This window comes from Chiroxiphia lanceolata, chromosome 13 (genome assembly GCF_009829145.1).
Source record: "Chiroxiphia lanceolata isolate bChiLan1 chromosome 13, bChiLan1.pri, whole genome shotgun sequence".
NCBI classification, from domain to species: Eukaryota; Metazoa; Chordata; class Aves; order Passeriformes; family Pipridae; genus Chiroxiphia; species Chiroxiphia lanceolata.
Genome location: NC_045649.1, coordinates 6,825,367 through 6,846,450, shown reverse-complemented (window position 1 = coordinate 6,846,450; position 21,084 = coordinate 6,825,367). Strand labels below are relative to the sequence as shown.

Genomic DNA, 21,084 nt, shown 5'->3' with positions numbered 1-21,084 from the left:
TTTTCTACAGGATCTGCTCTTTCCTCAAGGAGGAACTTGGGTCAGCCCACAAGAAGAAATCCACATCACACAGCTGAAGACACCAGAAGGCTGTGTAGGCCTGTGCCTTGGGCATTCTTGTGTTATTTAATTAAATAGCAATTTGGTGTCCTGCACTGCAATGTCTTTTAGCTGAAGATGAGCAACTGCCCAAACAGCAGGAAGAGCCCCATCCTTGCCCCTGCTTCCCTGGCTCTCCCAGGCAGAAACTGCACTGACTTCAGAGTGGGACTTAATGATTTTAGGATGGCAAAGCCTGAAAGATCTTGACATTTACTAATAACCTGAATCAAAAGTAAAAGCATCACAGAATCATTATTCCACTCCATTCAAAATGCTAATGATGGAGCGTGAGCTTAACCTTATAGTAATTATTTTTCCTCTCTGAGCCTAAATAGAGTTCATAGAATCATAAAGGTTGGAAAATCTCTCCCAGCCCCTTCAGTCCAATCTGTGCCTGATCCCCACCTTGTCACCCAGCCCTGAGCACTGAGTGCCACATCCAGTCATTCCTTGGACACCTCCAGGGATGGGGACTCCACCACCTCCCTGGGCAACCCCTTCCAATGCCTGACCACCCTTTCCATGAAGAAATTCTTCCTGATGTCCAACCTGTTGCATACCTGTCTAGTTAATATCTCCTCCATAGTGTGGTTTGGGGTTTAACTGCCAACTGGGAAAGTAACAGGGTATTAGGTAAGTCCTGTGAGATGTGGCCTCAAAATACAGGACAGAAAAAAGTGACAGGCTGGAAAAGAACCAGATCTGTTCCTCTGGATACAGACCCAGCACTGCTCACCTGTGGGGCTCACCCAGAACCACAACTGCAAACAGAAAAACATCCAGACATGTTTGTCCAAAACCTGCCCCTGACTGCACCCAATGCTGACAAGGAAAGCAAGCAAACCTAACACAGTTACAAAGCACATAAACATATCTGCTCTGAACCTACAGATGTTAAGAAGAGAAATAAGGGAGAGGATGTAATTCCCACAAATTTGACCAGAACAGGCTGGTTCCATCTGTAACACAACAGGGGAAGTTTGAGATGCTGGAAGTTTTCATTGGCAGAGTAACTGGCTTTTAACTGCTAAGGTCACCTGGACATCTTCACCAAAGCAAGAAGCCTCACAGAGTGAAAAGGCACATCCAGTGATCACATTACTTAATTTGCCATCATTTGGAAGGGGCAGGCAGTGATGCATAATTAGTTTTTTGCTTTTCCTTCCTCTGCTTTCGAAGCTCCTGATGTGGTGGGTATGTTTTTGCAGTAACACAATTCCTGACTCTCCCCCTTGACGTGCACAGGCACTGAAATGAGACACAGAGGGCTCTGCAGTGCTGATGTTTCAATTCAGACTAAGTGATACTGGAAATCATTTTGAGCTGGAGAAAGAGCATTTCAGAGCACTGAACAATTGATTTTTTTCTGAAAACCTTTCTTTTGTTGCCCTTAAAAGAAGCTCATAGAATGGTTTGGGTTGGAAGGGACCTTAAAGATCATCCACTTCCAACCCCCTGCCATGGGCAGGGACACCTTCCACTAGACCAGGTTGCTCAGAGCTCCATTCAACCTGGCCTTGGACACTTCCAGGGATGGGGCAGCCACAGCTTCTCTGGGCAACCTGTGCCAGGACCTCACCACCCTCACAGGGAAGAATTTCTCCCTAATATCTAATCTGAACCTAGTCTCTGTTAGTTTGAAGCCATTCCCCCTTGTCCTGTCACTCTAGGCCCTTGTAAATAGTCTCTGTCCCTCTGGAGCAGGAGTTATCTTCCATTTGGGAGGCCATAATCAGGTCACCCTGAAGCTTCTCTTTTCCAGGCTGAACTATCCCAATTCTCTCAGCCTTTCCTCACAGCAGAGATGCTCCATCTCTCTGATCATCTTGGTGCCTCCTCTGGACTTGCTCCAACAGCTCTATGTCCTTTTTGTGCTGGGACCCCAGAGCTGGAAGCAGCACTGCAGCTCCAATGCTTTCCTTGAGCCCCTCCATATAGAGGCACATGATAACGATGAGAACTTTTTATTTGATACCGTATGAAATGTCTGACCCTTGAGGCATAATAATGTGCTTAAAATACACTTAACAGTGCTCTCTGGCTAAAAAAAAAAAATGTTTCCAACTCATACTTTAAAAAAAATATCCATTTGGATGCTTACTTTGACCATGTGCCCAGCATCACTGGCAAAAGTGCTTCTGTTTAGAGAGGATGGTTCGGCCAAAATTCAACTTGTTTTTCAGGAATAGTAAACCAAAGGAAAAAAAAATCATAATAAAAACCACACCAAATAAATCATCATTTTCTCTCACATTGGAAGACAGTGTCCATGTGTTTGCAAATTTTACTGTCCAGGATAGTACCTGGGAGCACTTGGACCAGGAGGAGTTGCCAGTAACCCTTGTCACTGACGTTGTGGGGGCAGGAAGACCACGTTGGTGGTGACCAAGGCACAGAGGAACAGGTTTTGCTTTATCTCCAGCAATTTTCTAAACAATTCCACATCAGACTAGGCACCAACAAGTTTTGACCCCGATCTGTCTGCTTTTCATTCTCACTCCAGTAATTAATATTAATATAATTTCACAGAGGCAAGGGAATCACATCACATTATAAGAGAGAGAATCAGGAAAAGGAGATGTTTTATAATTATCTGAGTTTTGAGGAAAAGCAGAGAAAACTGGTCTTTGCTTTGCTCTGTCACACTGAAATAAGAAATACAAGGTTTACCAAGGGTTGAGTTAACAAAAAGCTGAGGAAAGAGCTACAACCTCTCCTACCTGATGTTCAACAGCTCTTACCAGAACTCCATGGCTGAGCCAGTGTTTCCACAGCCATTCTTCAAAACCATAAAAAGGACAATCTCTCTCCCCTTGGCAATTTTTATAAAAAATAAACTTAAAACTCCCACAAGGCAACCCCCATTTTTTAATAAATAGAATTGTAACCCTCAGGACAGATTTCCTGCTGCTGGTTTTTAAAGTATAAATTTCCAGGTCCAACCTTTAGATGACTGTAGATGAATGTAACCACCTTGCTGCATGTGGCTTGTACAGAGCTACCACAGGGCAGGTTTGTCATCCAGGCCTAACAAATGCACACACCAAAGAGCAAATCAGCCCACGAAAAATAAAGACACAGAAAATGTAGATACTTTGTGAGGAGCCATTTGGAGAAGTGGCTCCTGTGTCACCTGTCTGGACAAACCCCCTCTGCATGTACAAATGCAGGAGTGAGGCCTCATTTGTTCACAGAGCTGGCTTTGCACTGTGTTGTCTGGTCTGCAGAGGCCAGAGGACAACCTTGAAAACTTAGGTTGGCTTCTCACAAAACAATGAAAGCATGCCTTTTTTTTTTTTTTTCCCCTCCTCTATTAATTCTCATTTCTGACTATTGATTTCTCCTTGTCCTTTGTTCCTCTGACTCTTGGCCAGCTCCACTCGCAGAGTGTTCCCCCCGAGGCTCAGGCCTTTCAAGGAGGTTACAGCTCTCCCTGCAGTTACTTGATCCTTGTAATCAAGAAAAGCCCTGTGCTGTGCTCCCTGCCAATTCAATCTGAAAGGAGTCACATGGAATTCCCTCAAAGCACACTTCAGCTCGCTCACTCTCAGGCTGGGAGGTATGTTCCCCACAAACACAGTAGTAATGGTGCCAGATCCCTCTAATCTGGGACTTAAAGGATCACTTTCAACATGGTGTTGTCCCATTTGAGCTGAGCCTGTAGCAGCCTGTGGTTGTGTATTTTCAGCCATCTCCTTGTTCAGTGCTGCTGCTCTGGTGGTGTTTGCCAAGTGTGGATGCTCATCTTGGAGAGTAACATCCTTGCCCGTCTGCTTCTCCCTGGATCGAAGAGTCTTTAGGATGGGGATTTTTCCCAGCATCTCATAGCTGACCTAAAAAGGAGGAAGACACATAATTGTAGGATTTCTCGCCTTCCAGAAAAAGATGATGACCATCAGGACCCATCTGTGCCATAAAAAGAGAGGAACCTTATTATACAGCTACTATGCAGAGTGCCAGAGCATTCCAAATGCTCCTAATTGCTGGCCTGATTGTGGAGTTGCTCCCTAAATGCACACTGCAGGACAAAAATAAACATTAGTTTCTCTTTAAGCAAGCAGCACAATGTACATCCAGCAGGCGAATCAGACCCAAACTGAGAACTACTCCAATTTGACATTTATTTATCAGAGCTTTCAGATTTGCATTCTCCTCGTTATCCCTCTGTATTTGCTTTGACTGAGGGCCTGTGCTCCTGCTCTGGCAGGATCCACCAGGCTCACAGTCCATCAGACACTTCCATTCCACAGACCTCCTTGTGCTCTTTCCCCCCAGACAGGATATCCCGTGGGCTGGGTCACACAATGGTGGAAGCCTGCAGTGGGAGCGTGCCTTGGAGAGGGGCTCCCATGGATGTGGGCCCAGCTGGAGGCATGTTCTCTGGATGTGGCACATCCCCACAGCCTCCCCCTTGTCATCGGACCCCACACACCCCCTGCAGCTCCTCAGCAGATCCCACATCACCCCGCTGGGCTGGAGCATGGAACTGAAGCGCCCGGACACTGCACTTCCAACTGTGAACCCTCCAGCCCCTCCATCCAGCCAGCCCCAGCTCACAGGCAGCTTTTCTGGAAGGGCTCTTCCCCTCAACAGCTGAACCCCATCCATCTGAGGCATGAGATGCCCCAGGCTGTTCTCAGAGACTGGCAGGAAATGCAGTGGTTCCCCAGCTAATGTGGTCGAGCTCTTGGCTTGCAGAGTGCAGTTGGAAGGAGGAATAATTCCTACTTGGCAGCTGGACAAGTAGAACATCCATCAACACAAGATCCAATTCTGAAATTCAGGGAGCAAAACAGAGCCTGGGGAGGTGATGCCTGAGCTAGTAGAGACCCAAGCTAGTAGCCCACAATGTGTGAGCAAGCAGGATACTGCACTCAAGCTGATGAGCCACCTCTCAGCAGGCTGGACTGGACCAGCACCAGCATATCCTGGCTAGTGCAGATCTCCCAGCTCAGATCACACTCATCCCAGAGCCCCTGAATTCCTGGTTCTACGGTTACAGTCACAGTGAGTTTGGATCTGCACAACATCAAGTCTAAAATGCACAGCTCTCTGGGGAGAGCAGCCCAGTCCTGAAGTGACTCGAGGAAAACCAAGACAGGGTGGGGTCAACATGAGGATTAGGTAACAGGAAACTCAGTCAACAGAAGTATCCTTAATGTTCCCAGGGCTCCTCTTCTGAGGAGCAAACAAGCAGGTTTCATTTCAGGCTGAAACTAAATAAAAGTATAACTTACAAAAAGCCTATCCTAGTTCTGTTGATATAATATCAAACAGCAGATTAGGACTAACCAGTGTGGGCAGAGCCACCTCCCTTCTGCCACACTGCAGACCTGGGGTCAAGGTGTTTGGGATCAAGCAAGTTTTGTGACTGAAACAACAAATCTGGCCTGACCTGGCAAGCAGTGGAGGCAACGGTTTCCTCTGGGGCTCAGGGAGCCTCCACACTCTGAAAGGTACCTGCCTTTCTCAGATTTTGCAGAGTTATTGCTCTGTGGATTCTCGGACTGACATGTTTTTCTCAGCCAAGAATTCCAACTGCTGTGTTTGAGAGCAAACTCCCCTTCCCCACGTGACACAACATCAAACCAAGGGCTGAAGCCATCTTACTTTGCTTTTACTGGCCACCAATTAGGAACACTTGTTGTCCTCTGTCAAATCTCTATGTGAAATGTAAGCTCTATGCTAATTAAACCAAACAGGAAAAACATTTTTCTATTCTTATGCAACTCCTGGGCCCAAAGCACAACCTCTCACAGAGTGTACTGAGTTCCTTTCATCCTGAAATTAAATTCAGTTGCCAAGGCAGGGACTGAGTGTTTGGTTAGAAAGGTCAATGGGCAAAACCTCAGCACTTTGTAGATTAAGGCAATCAGAGATGGGCACTGAGAGGATGATCTCTGGAATTCCCAGTCTTTCAAGGAGTGGATTTAGATAATCCAGGGGCCAGCACACTCTCTAAGAGACTTCAACGTGGCATCTCCTCTCACTGAAGAGACAAGGAGTTTTTGCTATCAGACCGGAGCTCTTGGAGTTACTGTTCAGGCTCCTGGCAAACTCAGGAAGATGCAGTTACAACAGCAGAAATGTTTTAGGAGGACTTTCTTCACAAAAAGGGTGATTAGACATTGGAAGTGGCTGCCCAGGGAGGTGGTGGAGTCTCCATCCCTGGAGGTGTCCAAGGAATGACTGAATGGGGCACTCAGTGCTCTGGGCTGGGTGACAAGGTGGGGAACAGGCACAGGTTGGACTCAGTGATCTCAGAGGTCTTTTCCAGCCTCAGTGACTCTGTGATTTTTGTAAGGGCTGTGAACTGTTCTCTTTAAAAGCTGAAGTTCTGATCAAACACCACCATGAAGTGATTTCTTTCATTCCCTTCAATTCAGCCCTGTGCAAACATAACACTGAGTAGGCTTTACAGTGCCAAAGCAACAAAGGCAGCTGATTTGGCACTTGGATTTTTTTGTATTAGGAAACATTCAGTAAAAAAAACCTACATTAGACAAGTTTTGATACTGTCAATTGACATCTTCCTGCCACAAGAGACACAGAGGATTTACCTTAAGGGCTGTTGTCCCTGGGGTCTAGGAGAATACTTCAGCTGGGTCAAACCTTCTAAATCCTTCCCTATTTTCCGCTACTCTTATGTCAGTTTGGGAATTCAGAGTTTCAATTCAGCAAAAAAATTCACTGCTTTTTTGGGGGTGAGAGGGGTGAGAATCAAAAGGGCAAAGGGGGCAGTGGGTGGCAGAGGAGAGGAAAAAACTTGCTCTGCTCTGTTGCAAAAGAGCAAACAAAAGAACTCTGTGGTCGTACAATGTGTTGCTAATTATGATCATGCAAAAAGTTCCTTTTGTCCTGTGAGCTGTGGAGGACTGCAATGATTTATTTCCATGTGGAGAGAGGCCAAAGATATTCCTCCTCTCTTTCAAACAAGCTGCACGTTTCTTGGTCCTGTGCCTGCTGGTCAGTCCTCTCTATCCTTGTCTATCCCTAGCCTTGCTTACTGCTTTAGGCTAAGCCAGGATGGAAGGGGTAAGGGTTCCACCTCAAGTCTGGCTGATCCAGCTACACGGACCTGGGCAATCCCTGCAGTTAAAACTTCTTCCCTTGCTCCTCCCATCCCTATAAAGTCAAGGCCAAACCATTTATTGATGTTTGTAAACTTTGTATTGAGTGTTGGGATTTAGCTCAATGATTGGCTTTGGCAGTAAAACCAGCTGAAGAAGTTTCCTATTATCCTTTGACCACCAATTCCCAGGCCAGTTCCACACTTCAGCCCTCTGGGGTTGGCCAACAGAAGTGCCTGTGGGTCTGTGCTGTAAACTCACTAACTGAAGTGATTCAGGTTAAAAATAACTCCACCAAAGGCAATTAGTCATTTAACACCACTGCCTATTCCCTGCCATAGCTGGGAGAGCCTCAGAGAAAGAGGACAGCAGGGTGGATGAATTCTTCTGGCACACGATTACTGGGCTATGGGAAAGGAGGTGAGGAGGAAAATGTGACCCCTTTGTGACAGAATCCTGAGGAAAAGAGTCTTGGATGCTGAGTGCCAACAGAAATCTCCCAGCACTTAACCCAGAGCCTCCACTCTTATGACACCTGGTCTGATCCCAAAACAACAGAGTGGTAGCTGAACTGCTGCAACATCCCTGCTGGAGCATCAGGGCTCCCTTCACCCTCTGCTCTCCCAGAACAGTGAATGGAGCCACTTTCAATATTTTGCTGGGGAAAATGAAGGATGTGTTTGTCCTCTGTCAGAGTGAGTAATGCTGACCCCTGATACAGCACAGGCCAAGCCAAACACCACTTTAATTTCCCTGGCAGGAGCAGGGGTGCAGTCCTGGTGCACTGCAGATGAGGGAAGGACAGCTCTGGATTGGAGAGTGTGCCGGGCCTGGTATTTAATTCTGCTCCCCACAGCTCCCCACGTGCACATACCACTGACACAGGAACATGTGACTCTCTTGAGACCCACCCTGGAATCCTGTGCACAGTTCTGGGGTCCCCAACATAAGAAGGACATGGAGCTGCTGGAGTAAGTCCAGAGGAGGCCACAAAGTTGACAAGGGGACTGCAGTGCCTCCTGTATGAACACAGGCTGAGAAAGTTGGGGCTGTTCAGCCTGGAGAAGAGGAGACATCATAGTCCTCTCCAGTATGGAAGACTACAGGGAAGCTGGAGAGGGACTCTTCATCAGGAACTGTGGTGACAGGACAAGGAGCATGGCCTCACACTGAAAGAAGAGAAATTTAGTTTAGATATACTAAAGAAATTGTTCCTTGTGGGGGTGGTGAGGCCCTGGCACAGGTTGCCCAGAGAAGCTGTGGCTGTCTCATCCCTGGAAGCATCCAAGGCCAGGTTAGATGGGGCTTGAAGCAACCTGGGATAGTGAAAGGTGTCCCTGCCCATGGCAGGGGGTGGGAATGAGATGAGCTTTAAAGTCCCTTCCAACTCAAACCATTCCATTACTCTAAGATGGAGACTGATGCTGCTGCCCTGGAAGGCTGTGAACAAGACTAAACTATCTCTACAGCAGATCCACCTGCCCTTCCAGGCTGGTAAGCAGAAGGTGTTTGAAAGATTCATTTTCACCCACCCTCAGGGGTCTCTGACCCAAGAATGTTCATAAAGACCTGAAGAACAGACCCCACTTCTCACACTGTGTCCTTAACCAGCTGCTTGTTTCAAGGAGCACTGAGCTCACAGGGATTTAAAGCACAGACAATGCCAGGACAGCCAGGACAGGCCAGCACAGTTGAACATTTTATCATTCATTTGCACAAAATGTCCAAATATGTGCACACAATCCCAGGGCATATTTCTGGGAGCTGGCAGCCCGTGAAGTCTGCTAATGTCCCTCAGGAGAGACTTATGCAACCCACATTTGGAATCCATCAGAGAAAAGTGGATTCCGTGGACTCCGCAGCAAGGGTCAGATCTGCAAAGGTGTTGAGATGTTTAACCACGTGTGGAAGTGTGCCCTGCCCACACTATCCCTCCAAAACACACAGCAAAACAAAACCCTGGCTAAACTAACAGCAATTTTCCTCTGATGGCAACACTGTGTCCCTGCTAAAGGTTTGCCAGCTTGGATGTGTGAACTTTTTGAGAGTTACTTTCCAAATGTTCTATCACAGACCCGACTCAGAAGCTGTTTGTTGTCAGATAGTTTCCATCTCTGCCACTCAGCATTGGACTCAGGGATTCCCCCCAGCTCATTTCACTTCAGGAAAAAATCTTTTCCTGCTGCTATAAAATTCTCAGCAAAAGAATGATTTAAAAACCAGAAGGAAATGTTTGCTAGAATATAGTGATTTTTCCACCAACTACTCTCATTTCCCTCTTCATGACCCCAAATATTTTAATTGGTCTGTGTAGCTGCAATTCAAAATAAGCACAGTACAAATAACTTGGTAATTGTGACAAAATATAATACACAGTGTCCCAGATAAAGATCACAGCTACCCATAGAAAATATTAAATGAGAAAGTAAGTCATTTCATGAATTTAGAGTTCCCAGAAACAATGGGTTAGATTTTCAAGACAGATGAAGCCAAACAATTCTCCACTGGATCCAAATAAAGTTTTCCAGAGTGCTCAGCTCTCAGCAGCTCTTGCTGCCCTCCAATAACTCATATTGATTTCTCAAAACTCAGAGGCAGAAAACTTACCCACAGAAACCTCCCAGTACTTGGATTTACAAGTGTTTCCAGAGTGTTTAGCACTGATATTGATAATGATTACTTGCTATTAATGATATTGTGGCTCTTATACTTTATAGGAAATCTTTAAACAGCACATAAAAAACAAGAACACTCCAGCACTTCCTTAAGCACAGAAATCCAGCCTGGAGACACCGATTTGTTTGCTGGGTAGGCACCTCCTCACCCCTCTGGAGCTGAAAACACAGTGTATGTGTTACTGGCTGTTTATCCTGCTGGCTTCAGGGCAGCACATCTTTCTCAACAACACTTAGCTCTAATCCCATGTTTGCAAACACCTGTAATTTAAGCTCTTAATCGCTGTCTTGGCCTGATCCAGCCATGTTCTCCAAGGATAAACCCTTTTACAGTGCATTTTACACATCACACATCTCAACAATAAAGTTAAGCTACTTTCTGTTGACAAAGCACCCTATTTAGAAGTGGGTTCTTTATTTACTCACTACCTCTTGGTTCATTTAGTTTTGCTCTGAGGAACAGGAATGCACCAGCAAAGCTGGGATTTGAAGGAGAAAAGGATGGGGAGAAAAGGATGTAGAAGTAGCCAGGACAAGCCAAAGGACAAACATTTAAATAACTCATATCAAATCCTGCCTTTTTAACACCCTGCTGATTAACCAGACCTCCCACCTCCATAACACTCCCTGCAAGAGCTGAACACAGAGTTACCACCACAAGCACAAACAAAATAAACGTCATTTATCTCCCTGTGAAAGAATAATGGCCATTTCTTTCATCTTCATATAGACACTACACCTTTTTCTTCTCCCAAAACTGCCTGGTATTCTCCACTATTCTTATCTAAGCAACACAACACTCCAAAGAACAGCCAAACCCAGTTTTAGGTGTTAAATCAACATTCAAGTATTCAAATAAAGCATCAATAGTGCTCCATTCTCAGTGAATCTGGACAAAATTCAGTTGCAGTTAAGGGGAATCAGACAGAAAAAAAAAGGAAAAAGTGTCAGCAAGGCCACTTACTGAGAAGTCTGACACTAAGACAGACAAACTGTGATCAAAAGTATGTTGGCAAGATGGATGGAGCACAAGGGGTAGGCCTTCAACACAATTACATTCAATAATATCCTAAAAAAAAATTACAATTCAAAAATAATTCAATGGAAAAAATGCACTAGTACAGACAGAGCTGTTATTTATTTATTTATAACCTCAAATCCGTAACCACAGGCAGGGTAAAATGCTCTCCCACCATGGGAATAAAAATAGTGCTGGCTAGAATTGTTTGTTGTAGATACATTACCTAAAGAAATTTAACTCTTTTTGCTGGTTGGCAACTGTTTAACAAACAACTCTTGATTTCCCTACAAGTATTCCCTTAGTAATTCCTCAGCAGTTTCTGCAAGACACAGGCACAATATTTCTCATTTCAGTATTCCTACTGTTACTCAATCATGGAGGATTGTGTCTGCTCCCTAACTGGATGTTTTCAGAAATAAAAATCCAGTGACAAAGGAAAAGTTTTCCCAGCATGAACTTCCAGTAAAACAATTCACTAAAAGCTTTTCTGAAACTATTTGTGAAGCTGAGGAAGTTTCTGACAATCTGGGCGGGGGGGAGAAAGGGCAAACCCATAATACAATAATGATCAATAAATAAAGATTCCTGGTTTAAAACAGTATAAAGTCACTGTTCCTCTACCTGAAAACGAGCTCCAGCCACAAATTTATCCTTGGAAAGTTAATCCACTACATAAACAGGAATGTACCACCACCAGGTCAAGTTTTGCTTTTCTAACCAGAGCAGCACATACTCTACCCACTAGTGCCAACCCCCCTGCCACGGGCAGGGACACCTTCCAGTAGACCAGGTGGCTCAGAGTGCCATCCAAACTGGCCTTGAACACTTCCAGGGATGGGGCATCCAACACTTTTTTGGGGAATCCATTTGGTACAGCCACCTCAGCTGCAGTGATACATTCTCCTCCTCACCATTCCCACTTAAAACCCGCTGAAAATGGATACTGCTGTTTTGTTTCACCTGAAAAACATATCTGTTCCTTTTCCAAGTATTTCTAACACAACAAATGTGTTTATATTCAAAAATGTGGGGTTTACCAACAGGATGTTGGTACCACTGTTAGCAGAGGGAACTTGCCTTATGCCATATTATTCCCTGAGGTTTGGGTCGCTTGCAATTAGTCTTGATAATTCTTGTTGGGGTGAGGATATAATCCACAGTTAAATCATGATCATCAAGAAGCTCTTCTTCTATGTCAACCACCTACAAGGAACAAGAGATTTGCTAAGTTAAAAACAAAATCACTAAAATTGTGCACCATTCCTGATGTCTTGCAACATATGAAAATACATCAGACAGTGGAAATAAAGATGCCAAACCAACATCATTGCATGTCTGTTCTTCAGCCAGACCAGTCAGTATCACACAGTTCTGGTTCATTATTTGAGAGGGGATATTTTAACTTACCTGACAATCATGCACAATGGTTACTACAGGTGTATCCTCCTGCACTGCACCCATTGACACCATCATTGCATATTCCATGTCTGCATAACCTTCCCCTTTTCCAATTCTCCAGCCTAAAATACATACAACTAAACAGTGAAAAAAACCCCCAAAAACCAGCAGAATGGAAAGTTGGTTAACTGTTAAAATTATGTAATTAAACTAAGCAGTCTGCAACAGATAAACCAAGCACAGAGTTGTAACTCAGGAAAAGTTCAGGTCAGCATCTCTCACAGAATGCAACTTTCCTTGAAATCAGCACTGAAATGAAATAAAACATCAGTTTCAATGAACTCCTAAAGGATTCCAGGAGCCTCCCATTCAGAATAAATCAAACTTAGTCCACTTAACACAGAAGGTTATTTACCCATTGTACTCAGAACCTTCTATTCATATCCAACATAGGTTAAGGTGGGTAAAGAGGAGTCTGGGTCACACACAGAAAAACATGTTGTTTTAGGCAATGGATAAAGTCAGTGGAAAAATTTTCACCAGCAGCAGGTCTTCAAAATAATAGAAAATGCAAAATCTGATCCCCAAAGAAGTACTGACTCAGCAGGTCTAATGTGTGTGCTGTCACATACCCTGTGTGAACAGAGCAGATCCTCTGAACAGGGAGCCTACTTTGATTCTTTCAAAACAAAAATAATTGCTTGCCTTAATAGTTCCCTTGAAGGCCAAAGCACAGGCCCACATGCCCTAAACCACACTGCTGCCTGCCCACTAAGTGCTGGAGGCACTGCTCCTTCCTGGTTGGATTGGGATCAGGGACTTGTCACACAGAACAGACAGAACTCAAGACCACAACTCAGTTCCAGGGATATATTCATCTCTGCCAAAAGGAACACGTGGTGTATCCTACTGACACTGTGAATTGTGACTTAGGACCCTCCTCCTGAAAAGCTGACAAGGCTTTTCCTTACCTTTTTCAGAGACAGCCACTGATCCCACAACAACCAAGTCCACTCGTGCTCTCCCATCCAGCCCCACGGGCACACTGTAATCTTTTACACCCTGCAAGGAAAACATTTTAGGTTCACTCAGTGCAGAGTCTTCCAGCCACTGAGGCAGAAATCCAGGATATTTTGATAAATCCAACTAACTCCCTCTTTCAAAGTGTCTCTTCCATGTATAGCCAAGCTGTACATGTCTGGAATGTTACCCTCTAGGGAATCCCAGAATAGATTCCCTACTACAGTAACAAGAATTTTGGCACACTACAAGGAGAGCTGAGAGAGGTGGGCACTTTTTTTAAGCAAGGTTACTTATTTAGGGTCAAAACCTCATATTTTGAAACCCTTTATTGGAAATCTATTCCTAAAAATGAGGGCAACTGACACTTCCTACCTTAGCATTGCTAACTTAAAATCATAACTATGTAAACTCATACCAGAGAACTACAAATTCCTGAATTAAGTCTCACATACAAATCACAAAGTTAATTTAGATACAGGCAGCTACAGTATAAAGAAGTCTTAAGTCACATAAACTGATATAGTGATTTTTTCTTTCTTTCCCTCTCTCTCCACTCATCCCAACCCACCTCTCTTCAATCTCCTCTTTAAAAAACACATCCTAACAAAATTGGGTCCAGAGCTGCAGAAATTAAGAATTATCTTTACTTGGGCTTTCAAATATCACAGGTTTAGAACTTCTAAAGTGATTCATTCACTCAATATATGTGTACAGCTTAAATCCTCCTCACATCAATGTAAGTTCGTGCTAAGTCAATCCTCACAATAAAAAGACAAACATCTTCTGTGCAGAGCACAAAACCAAAAAATTTAGTAATTTGTGGCTGACTATCAGTATTAATGTTCATTATCCACTTCACAGCAGTGTGGTAAGGACTGTTTGCACAGTGCTTTGTAAATATAAACTGCCAGCAGCATTTATTCATTAGCGGGCCTGGGTGGGGGAAAAAACCCAGACACATGGTGGTAAGATCACAGATCACAGAAACAGGCAAGAGAAAGGTCTCTTTCAAAAGTCCTCTTCAACCCTGAAAAGCTTAATTAGTTAATGACCTCAATAGAACTTGCAACAAAGAAAGTCACTACTAATTACCACCCATTTACAACCTCAGTTGTATACGGGATTACTGCAGCATTTTAGTGCCTTGAGCAGGAGATAAAGAAGGAAATAAATCTATAAACTGGCGTGTTCTTTTTGTACAGGTTAGGTTTTCATAGCAGCTGAAGAGGGATATAAAATAACAGAGGTTTCTCTGCCAAAAGCCTTCAGCTGTACAGTTTGAGATTGTAACACGAGAGGGCAGCAACAGACCACACTGCAGGACTAAAACCTTACCGCATTTTTGTGCCTCCACTGAGGCAAATGCCAGAATTAATGTTTCTTTGGACCTAGTATTCTAAAAGAACTTATCTTTCCTACTTAGTAACACCTAATATTCTATCAAGATTATGCAAAAACTGTAAACACTAAACAGGTTTCAGTAGCTCAATATTATAGAATACAGGGGCATGATTTATTAGAAATAAATTATTTCTTAGGAGCATGATTTGTTAGAAATATAAAGATCTACCTCAGCTATAAAAGTTGCTCATAATGTTCCAAAAAGTACTGAGAAAATATCAATACCACTCTGCTAACAAAATATAACAAAAAGATTAAATTTCCCCACGATTTAAAATTTATTAATGGCAGTCGTGTACACAGACCCAGAAATAACATCGTGGCAGAATTATATTTGAAGTAGCATCTGTTTTTTCAAATTCCAAGTGGTCTGTCATAACACCACAATCATCTATGAGTTAATTCAGGCCTCCTTCATCTTTCATTCCTACCTGAGACGTGGCACATATTCTCAGGACTTCCTTAGTTGCACCTGGAGGTGGAACAATCCTGTTGAACAGCCCAGTTCTCAGGCGTGGTGTGGGAACCAACAAAGTCTTCCTTGCCTGTGGAACAGAAGAAGCTGCCACATTAAAAGGCTTGTTTTACACTAAAGAAATAATTTTACTGTCACACAGTAAAAATTATGTGGCCAACCATCTAATTTGCTAGAGAGTAATTAGTGTTGTTTATTGTATAGTGCTTGCAGATTCATCCCCTCCAGTACAGGAAAATTCCAGACAAGGGTTTATTTAAGAAATAAAAAGTAAGACATACCTTTAACCTTTAAAGATATTTAAGGACACCCTTTTAAAGATATTCCCCCTCTAAAGGTGTATCTTTACATATTTTTTTAAGGTGTATCTTATAATGTCTTTATGATGAGGAATGGCTTCCCACTGCAAGAGGGCAGAGTTAGATGGGATATTGGGAAGGAATTTTTCCCTGTGAGGGTGGGGAGGCCCTGGCACAAGTTGCCCAGAGAAGCTGTGGCTGCCCCATCCCTGGAAGTGTCCAAGGCCAGGTTGGATGGGGCTTGGAGCAACCTGGGCTAGTGGAAGGTGTCCCTGCCCATGGCAGGGGGTGGAACTGGATGAGCTTTAAGATCCCTTTCAACCCAAATCATCCTGTGATTATGTGAATACTTATTGATCCAAAGTGCATGTCCACAAATAAGCTACACAGATCAGCTCCTAAACATGCACAGGTCTGAGATAAGTTTGTCACACATTCACCTCGTGATAATTTGAGGCAAGGCTTCCTCAAATCGTGTTTTGGGGAGTAAGAACACAGCGATGGTGAAACAGCTACTGCTCTGCAGAAACACATTAATTTCCCCAAACCCTACCTGCACCTTGGCCATTTGCCAGGAGGGCAGAGATATTCTTTCTTACATGAACAACCTGCCTGAGAAATGGCAGGTATTGATGGTAGGATGCTGCCAAGCTCTGCACTCCCCTCCTCAGGGGTGCAGAGGTGCCATTACCTGCAGAGCTGCCAGCCGAACCCCTTCCAAGGGTTTGTCAGGATCCACCTTAACCTCCCGTGCTCTGCTGAACACATCCAGCTCTTGGATAGAGGAGCAGGCCTGGAGAGAGCCCTGGGGCAGGAAAGGAAGGAAGAAGAGAACACCTTCACTTACTTCCAGCGTGAGGAAGCGAGCGTTCCTCTGGGGGGCATCGGGGTTTATCTTTACAGTCCTGGCAGCTCTGAACTCCTGCAAAGCCAGAAGCCTCGTGGCAGCCTGGGAGGCACCCTGTTTGCAGAGGATATCAGTGCATCACCAAGGAGCTCACAGCACAGATGCCACTTTACCACCTGTCATCCTCTGGAGGGGCTGATTTCCCCAGATTTTAAATATGGGGGACATACTGTTCATTTTGTGATGGTTCTATGGGAAACTCTCATACAAGCTGAGTGCTTGGCTATCTCACAGAAAAAGAGGGGATCCAAGTACAGCCCCTTTGCCTAAATTCCCCCTCATTTGCACCTAAAGAAAGACAGACATCAACATCACAATTATTCTTTCATCAAAGAAAGGCAGAGATCAATTTTCCTTTTCAGTGACTGAATATAAATAGATTCCTGTAAACCCAAGCCACAAAACCTTTTTTTAAAATGAAGAATTCCTGGACAAGGCTCTCCCTTGACAGTGATTATACTGAAAACTCAGAAGATTCGCTACCTAGCTGAGGAGCTCCAGCTTAGCAGAGCACACGCTCCTCCTGTAATTTAAGCTGATATCCCCTGATTTAGGGCGCGATGAAGCATCAATCTTCCTCCACCCACTTCAGCACCCATTTTATCTTAAACAGGAAAACCATATCCCACAAAAGTGAGGCAGAACGGAACGGCTGCCTCTGTATCCCTGGGAGTGTCCCAGGCCGGGCTGGACGGGGCTCCGAGCACCGGGAGCCGAGGGGGGTGGGCGGTACCTTGAAGTTGGGGATGCGGTGGTGGACGGGCCGCGGGAACTCGGCCAGGCCGGTGCTCTCCAGGTGATCCCAAACCTTCTCCCGGATGTCCCACTTGGAGGAGGCACCTGTAGGGGGAGGGAGGCGAAAGTGAAGGGGGGACCTTCCCGCACCCCTCAGTAGTGACGTCACCTCCAGCAGTGACATCACCGCCCTCCAGCGGTGACGTCAAGGTCGCCCGGCCCCGCCCACCCGCGCGCGCCCCCGCTCACCCGCGCGCCCCTCCATGGCGGGCGCCGAGGGGGGCGGAGTCTCCTTCCTGGCCACGCCCCCTTCCTCCTACAGCGGCGCGGAGGGGCCAAAACGCCTCGGCGGCGAAATAGGGAGGGTTGAGAGTCTCTGAGGGCCCGATTTCCTTCTCGAATTAAACATTAAAAAGGCTGTGCTGCAGCATTAACGGGCCGCACAACTTATACGAGTCCCACGGGCTTTCCCCACACCACTCTTTGTAAAATACCCCCCCCAAAATTAACTATTTTTCCATTTAAAATCGGCTGCTAGTGGATGAAACAATATCCAACCCCTACGTGGGTTTCCCAGCCTGCCGGCTTTCAGACAGTGCACTTCTTGTTTGCGTTGAATAGGATAATAAATGATTCGTTTGCACAATTTATTATTTGTAGAATTAGCATATCCCACAATTACCCCTAAGGAGAGGGAGGACGTGGAGAATCCCGACATTCCTGAGCGGAGCGGGATGGAGGGGTCATGGGAACAATGGAACGGAGGTTTATTTTAAAATGTATCAGGGAATGGTGGAAATAAATGGCTTTAGAATTCGGTGTCTGATCCGCTTGGCTCGGGTGCTGCTGCTCCACGTCCCCCTCAGAGCCGATGGCTGCTCTGCCAACCCAAAAACCAGAACAAACTGTGATGCTCCTCTCCGAGCAGCTGCAGATGGAAACACCTTTTCTCTCAAAGACTGTTGAAAGATTCTACAAAGTGGTCCAGGAACTTTTCCCCTCCAACCATGTGTTCTGAAGTGGGATTCATGTAATTTTGGTGAGCCTGAGGCTTCGCCTTTTCACTGGGGTCCCTCGTAAGCACTCAGAGTGCTCAGAGTGCTGGATCTGCATCGGGGTGCGTTTGGGAAGAGCCTTTCCCCTACCTCAGAACGCGGCTGGAGCCAGTGGGAATCCATCCAGGCATAACAGACCACCCATGTGGAGCTGGGCCTGAATGCTTGAAGCTCATTCCTCCACTTCCTACTCACAGAAAACTCCCCGTGACTCTGATATCTCTGCGGGGAGTTCGGGATCAGGCCCTTGGTGAGCAATTTACAGCCTCCCTGTAACTCAGGAGTGATTTGTGCTCCTGGGCTGGAAGTGCCAGTGCTGTCTGTCTGTCCACGGCCACAAAATCACCAGGCTGCAGCCCCTGGGACTTGTCCCCACTCCACGCTCTTCCTCGTCTCCTTTGAGGAGGGAAAGTGAGGGTGGTAGCAACAGTGCTATTAATTAATACATCAACAGTCAAGAGGGGCTGAGATCCTTCCAGACCACCTACAGCTCCCTCCAACCATGCTCAGTAAAGTTGTTCCTTACGTGGATTTGCTTCCAAATACAAGGGCCTGAGCTGGCTTTCTAGAAATCAGGTACTCTGCCTCAAGCAAATGAGGAGTTTGCTGATAGGTGGCACCTTTCCTGACGGTTTAGTTCTCTCTTTGGCTTCCACAGGTCTGAGATTTGCTCCAAATTACTTTTGCAGGGTCTCTTCTGTCACACACACTGCAGCCTTTAGCTGTAGCTCCAGCAGCCTCATGCAGCTCCTACAGACGCCACTGGAAAACTTCTCTTTCCATTGGGAAGCAGATAGGGCTACCAGCATCCTTATGAATTAAATTAGTCTGTTGGACATGCCTGAACCACTTCTAATATCCATTTTACCAACAGTGAAAGAGATTGAGGAGGAATCCTGGATTTTGGCACAAAAGACAAAATGCAGCTCTTGTTTGAAACACCCACAAGTTGGGAAAACACCTAGAAAAAGGGAGGGACGGATAATCCAAACCCAGTGAATAATGCAGAAAGAACCTCCCTTTGCTGCAGGAATCATTTCTCTGAAGTGCAGGCTGAACACACAAGGGCAGCCACAGAAAACAGCCAAAATGCACCCAAAGAATCAAACCAGTGCTAATGCTCTACTGGGGTTTCAGGATTGAAAGGCAAAAATAGGCTTCAAATTTGAAAGGCAAGAGCTTTTAATGAGGTTTTCATCGTACAGCGCATTAGCTGGGTGCTAGAAACTGATCTTTTGGACCACTGTGAAATGGATTTCCATGTGTGAATAAACAGTGTATGACTAAATTTTTGTGCTTATGAAATAACCCAGCAAAGGAGGCACATTAGGGCAGGAGGGGCTGGTCTGAGTGAACACATTTGATCCCAACAATGTCTCCTGCTGGGAAATAGGTGTGGGATTTGGGTCAGCCCTTGTAGCCATCAGTGCTGGAGACCAGTCCTGGGCTAGTCACAGATGCAAAATTGGGAGGAATCCATGTGCATCGATGGGTCTTTGCTGGACTGGTGCCACTGTTTGCATTGGCAAGAGACAGCTAGACAGCTTTATTTTCTTTCTTTCTTTCCTTCTTTCTTTCTTTCTTTTTCTTTCTTTTTCTTTCTTTTTCTTTCTTTCTTTTTCTTTCTCTTTCTTGCTCTTTCTTTCTCTTTCTTTCTTTCTTTCTTTCTTTTTCTTTCTTTTTCTTTCTCTTTCTTTCTTTCTTTCTTTCTTTCTTTCTTTCTTTCTTTCTTTCTTTCTTTCTTTCTTTCTTTCTTTCTTTCTTTCTTTCTTTCTTTCTTTTTCTTTCCTTCCTTCCTTCCTTCCTTCCTTCTCTCTTTCCTTCTTTCCCTCTTTCCCTTCTTTATCTCTTCCTTTCTCTTTCTCCCTCTTTCTCCCCCCTCTTTCTGCCACTCACCCTTTCTCTCTCTCATTCCCATCTCCATTCTCCCTCCCTCACTTCTTGCTCTTTACTCTTTGCCCTCTCCCTCTCTCACCCTCTCTTTCCGTGACCCTCTCTCACTTTCCCCTCTCCCTCCCGCTGCCCGCGCTGTCCCCGCGCTGTCCCCGCGCGCTCGGAGGGTCCCGGTGCGGTGTCGGTGCGGTGCAACCCCCGCGGTGTCCCCTGGAGGGCAGCACACGCCGCGCGGAGCCCGGGCCGGGCAGGTGAGCGCGGAGCGGCCCCGGGAGCGGCTCCGGGAGCGCCCGGCGCGGGGAGCGCCCCGAGCCTGGAAAGCCTCGGATGCTGCTCCCAGAGCCCGATAAAGGCTGCAGAAGCAAAACCAGCGTCTCCCACCCGTGGCTGTCGGGGCGAACCGGGCAAACACCGCCCGCGGAGCCCCGCGGACGGGAACCCACCGTGCCCCGGGAACCCACCGGGCAGGGGGGCAGCGCGTTTCCAAGCGCCTCCCGCTCTCCTCCTTGAAGGGGCTCCCATCCCTGCGCTCTCTAGATTGTTTTTCATAATGCCGATTTTTTTTTTTTCCTTCGAGCCATTCGAATTTCGGGCTTTTCCGAGCCCGTTGGTTCGGTCTCTGCTCAGTCCCCAGCTGCAGCAAGCAAAGACCTTTTGCTGCTTCTAAGGGTTCTGTAGAAATTCATCTCGGTAAAGTTTTCAGCCGAGGAGAGGTAAGATTTAATCAAGGTTGTTTCTCGAGCGCGTTCCAGGCTTCTAGGAAGGGACAGCACAGGGACGCCGCAGGGGTAGCTTTGCTCAGACTTCGCATTTAAAAATTCCTGCATTTTAAAAAGTTATATCGTTAAAGGAATCCCATGTGCTTGTGTACGCTGAGACACAGCCTTAGTTTTTACGAGAAATACGATTTATTTGAAAACCGAACATAGAAGTGTGAAGTCGTTCTCAAATTATTCCAGAAAAGAGAAAAAAAAAAGTTTTCTCTTATGGTCGTACATTTACATGAAAAGTAGCCGAAGACCTCGCTGAA

General features: G+C 45.6%; 1 protein-coding gene across 3 annotated transcripts; it reads right to left on the bottom strand.

Annotated features, from left to right (window-relative positions):
- Positions 1-3,408: 3,408 nt before the first annotated feature.
- Positions 3,409-17,407, bottom strand: MTHFSD (methenyltetrahydrofolate synthetase domain containing). 3 transcript variants are annotated; one of them, XM_032701483.1, is made up of 8 exons: positions 17,356-17,407; positions 17,105-17,211; positions 16,156-16,269; positions 15,122-15,235; positions 13,238-13,328; positions 12,276-12,388; positions 11,946-12,071; positions 3,409-3,935 (listed from the first exon to the last, which is right to left on the bottom strand). In XM_032701483.1, the coding sequence occupies exons 1-8, from the start codon at positions 17,369-17,371 to the stop codon at positions 3,423-3,425; spliced, it is 1,194 nt and encodes a 397-aa protein (XP_032557374.1). In that variant the 5' UTR covers positions 17,372-17,407; the 3' UTR covers positions 3,409-3,422. The 3 variants fall into 3 exon arrangements, with proteins under 3 accessions (XP_032557374.1, XP_032557373.1, XP_032557372.1); XM_032701482.1 differs by lacking the exons at positions 16,156-16,269; positions 17,356-17,407 and adding an exon at positions 16,312-16,425 and having other exon boundaries at positions 17,105-17,343; XM_032701481.1 differs by lacking the exon at positions 17,356-17,407 and having other exon boundaries at positions 17,105-17,323.
- Between the last annotated feature and the right edge of the window lie 3,677 nt (positions 17,408-21,084).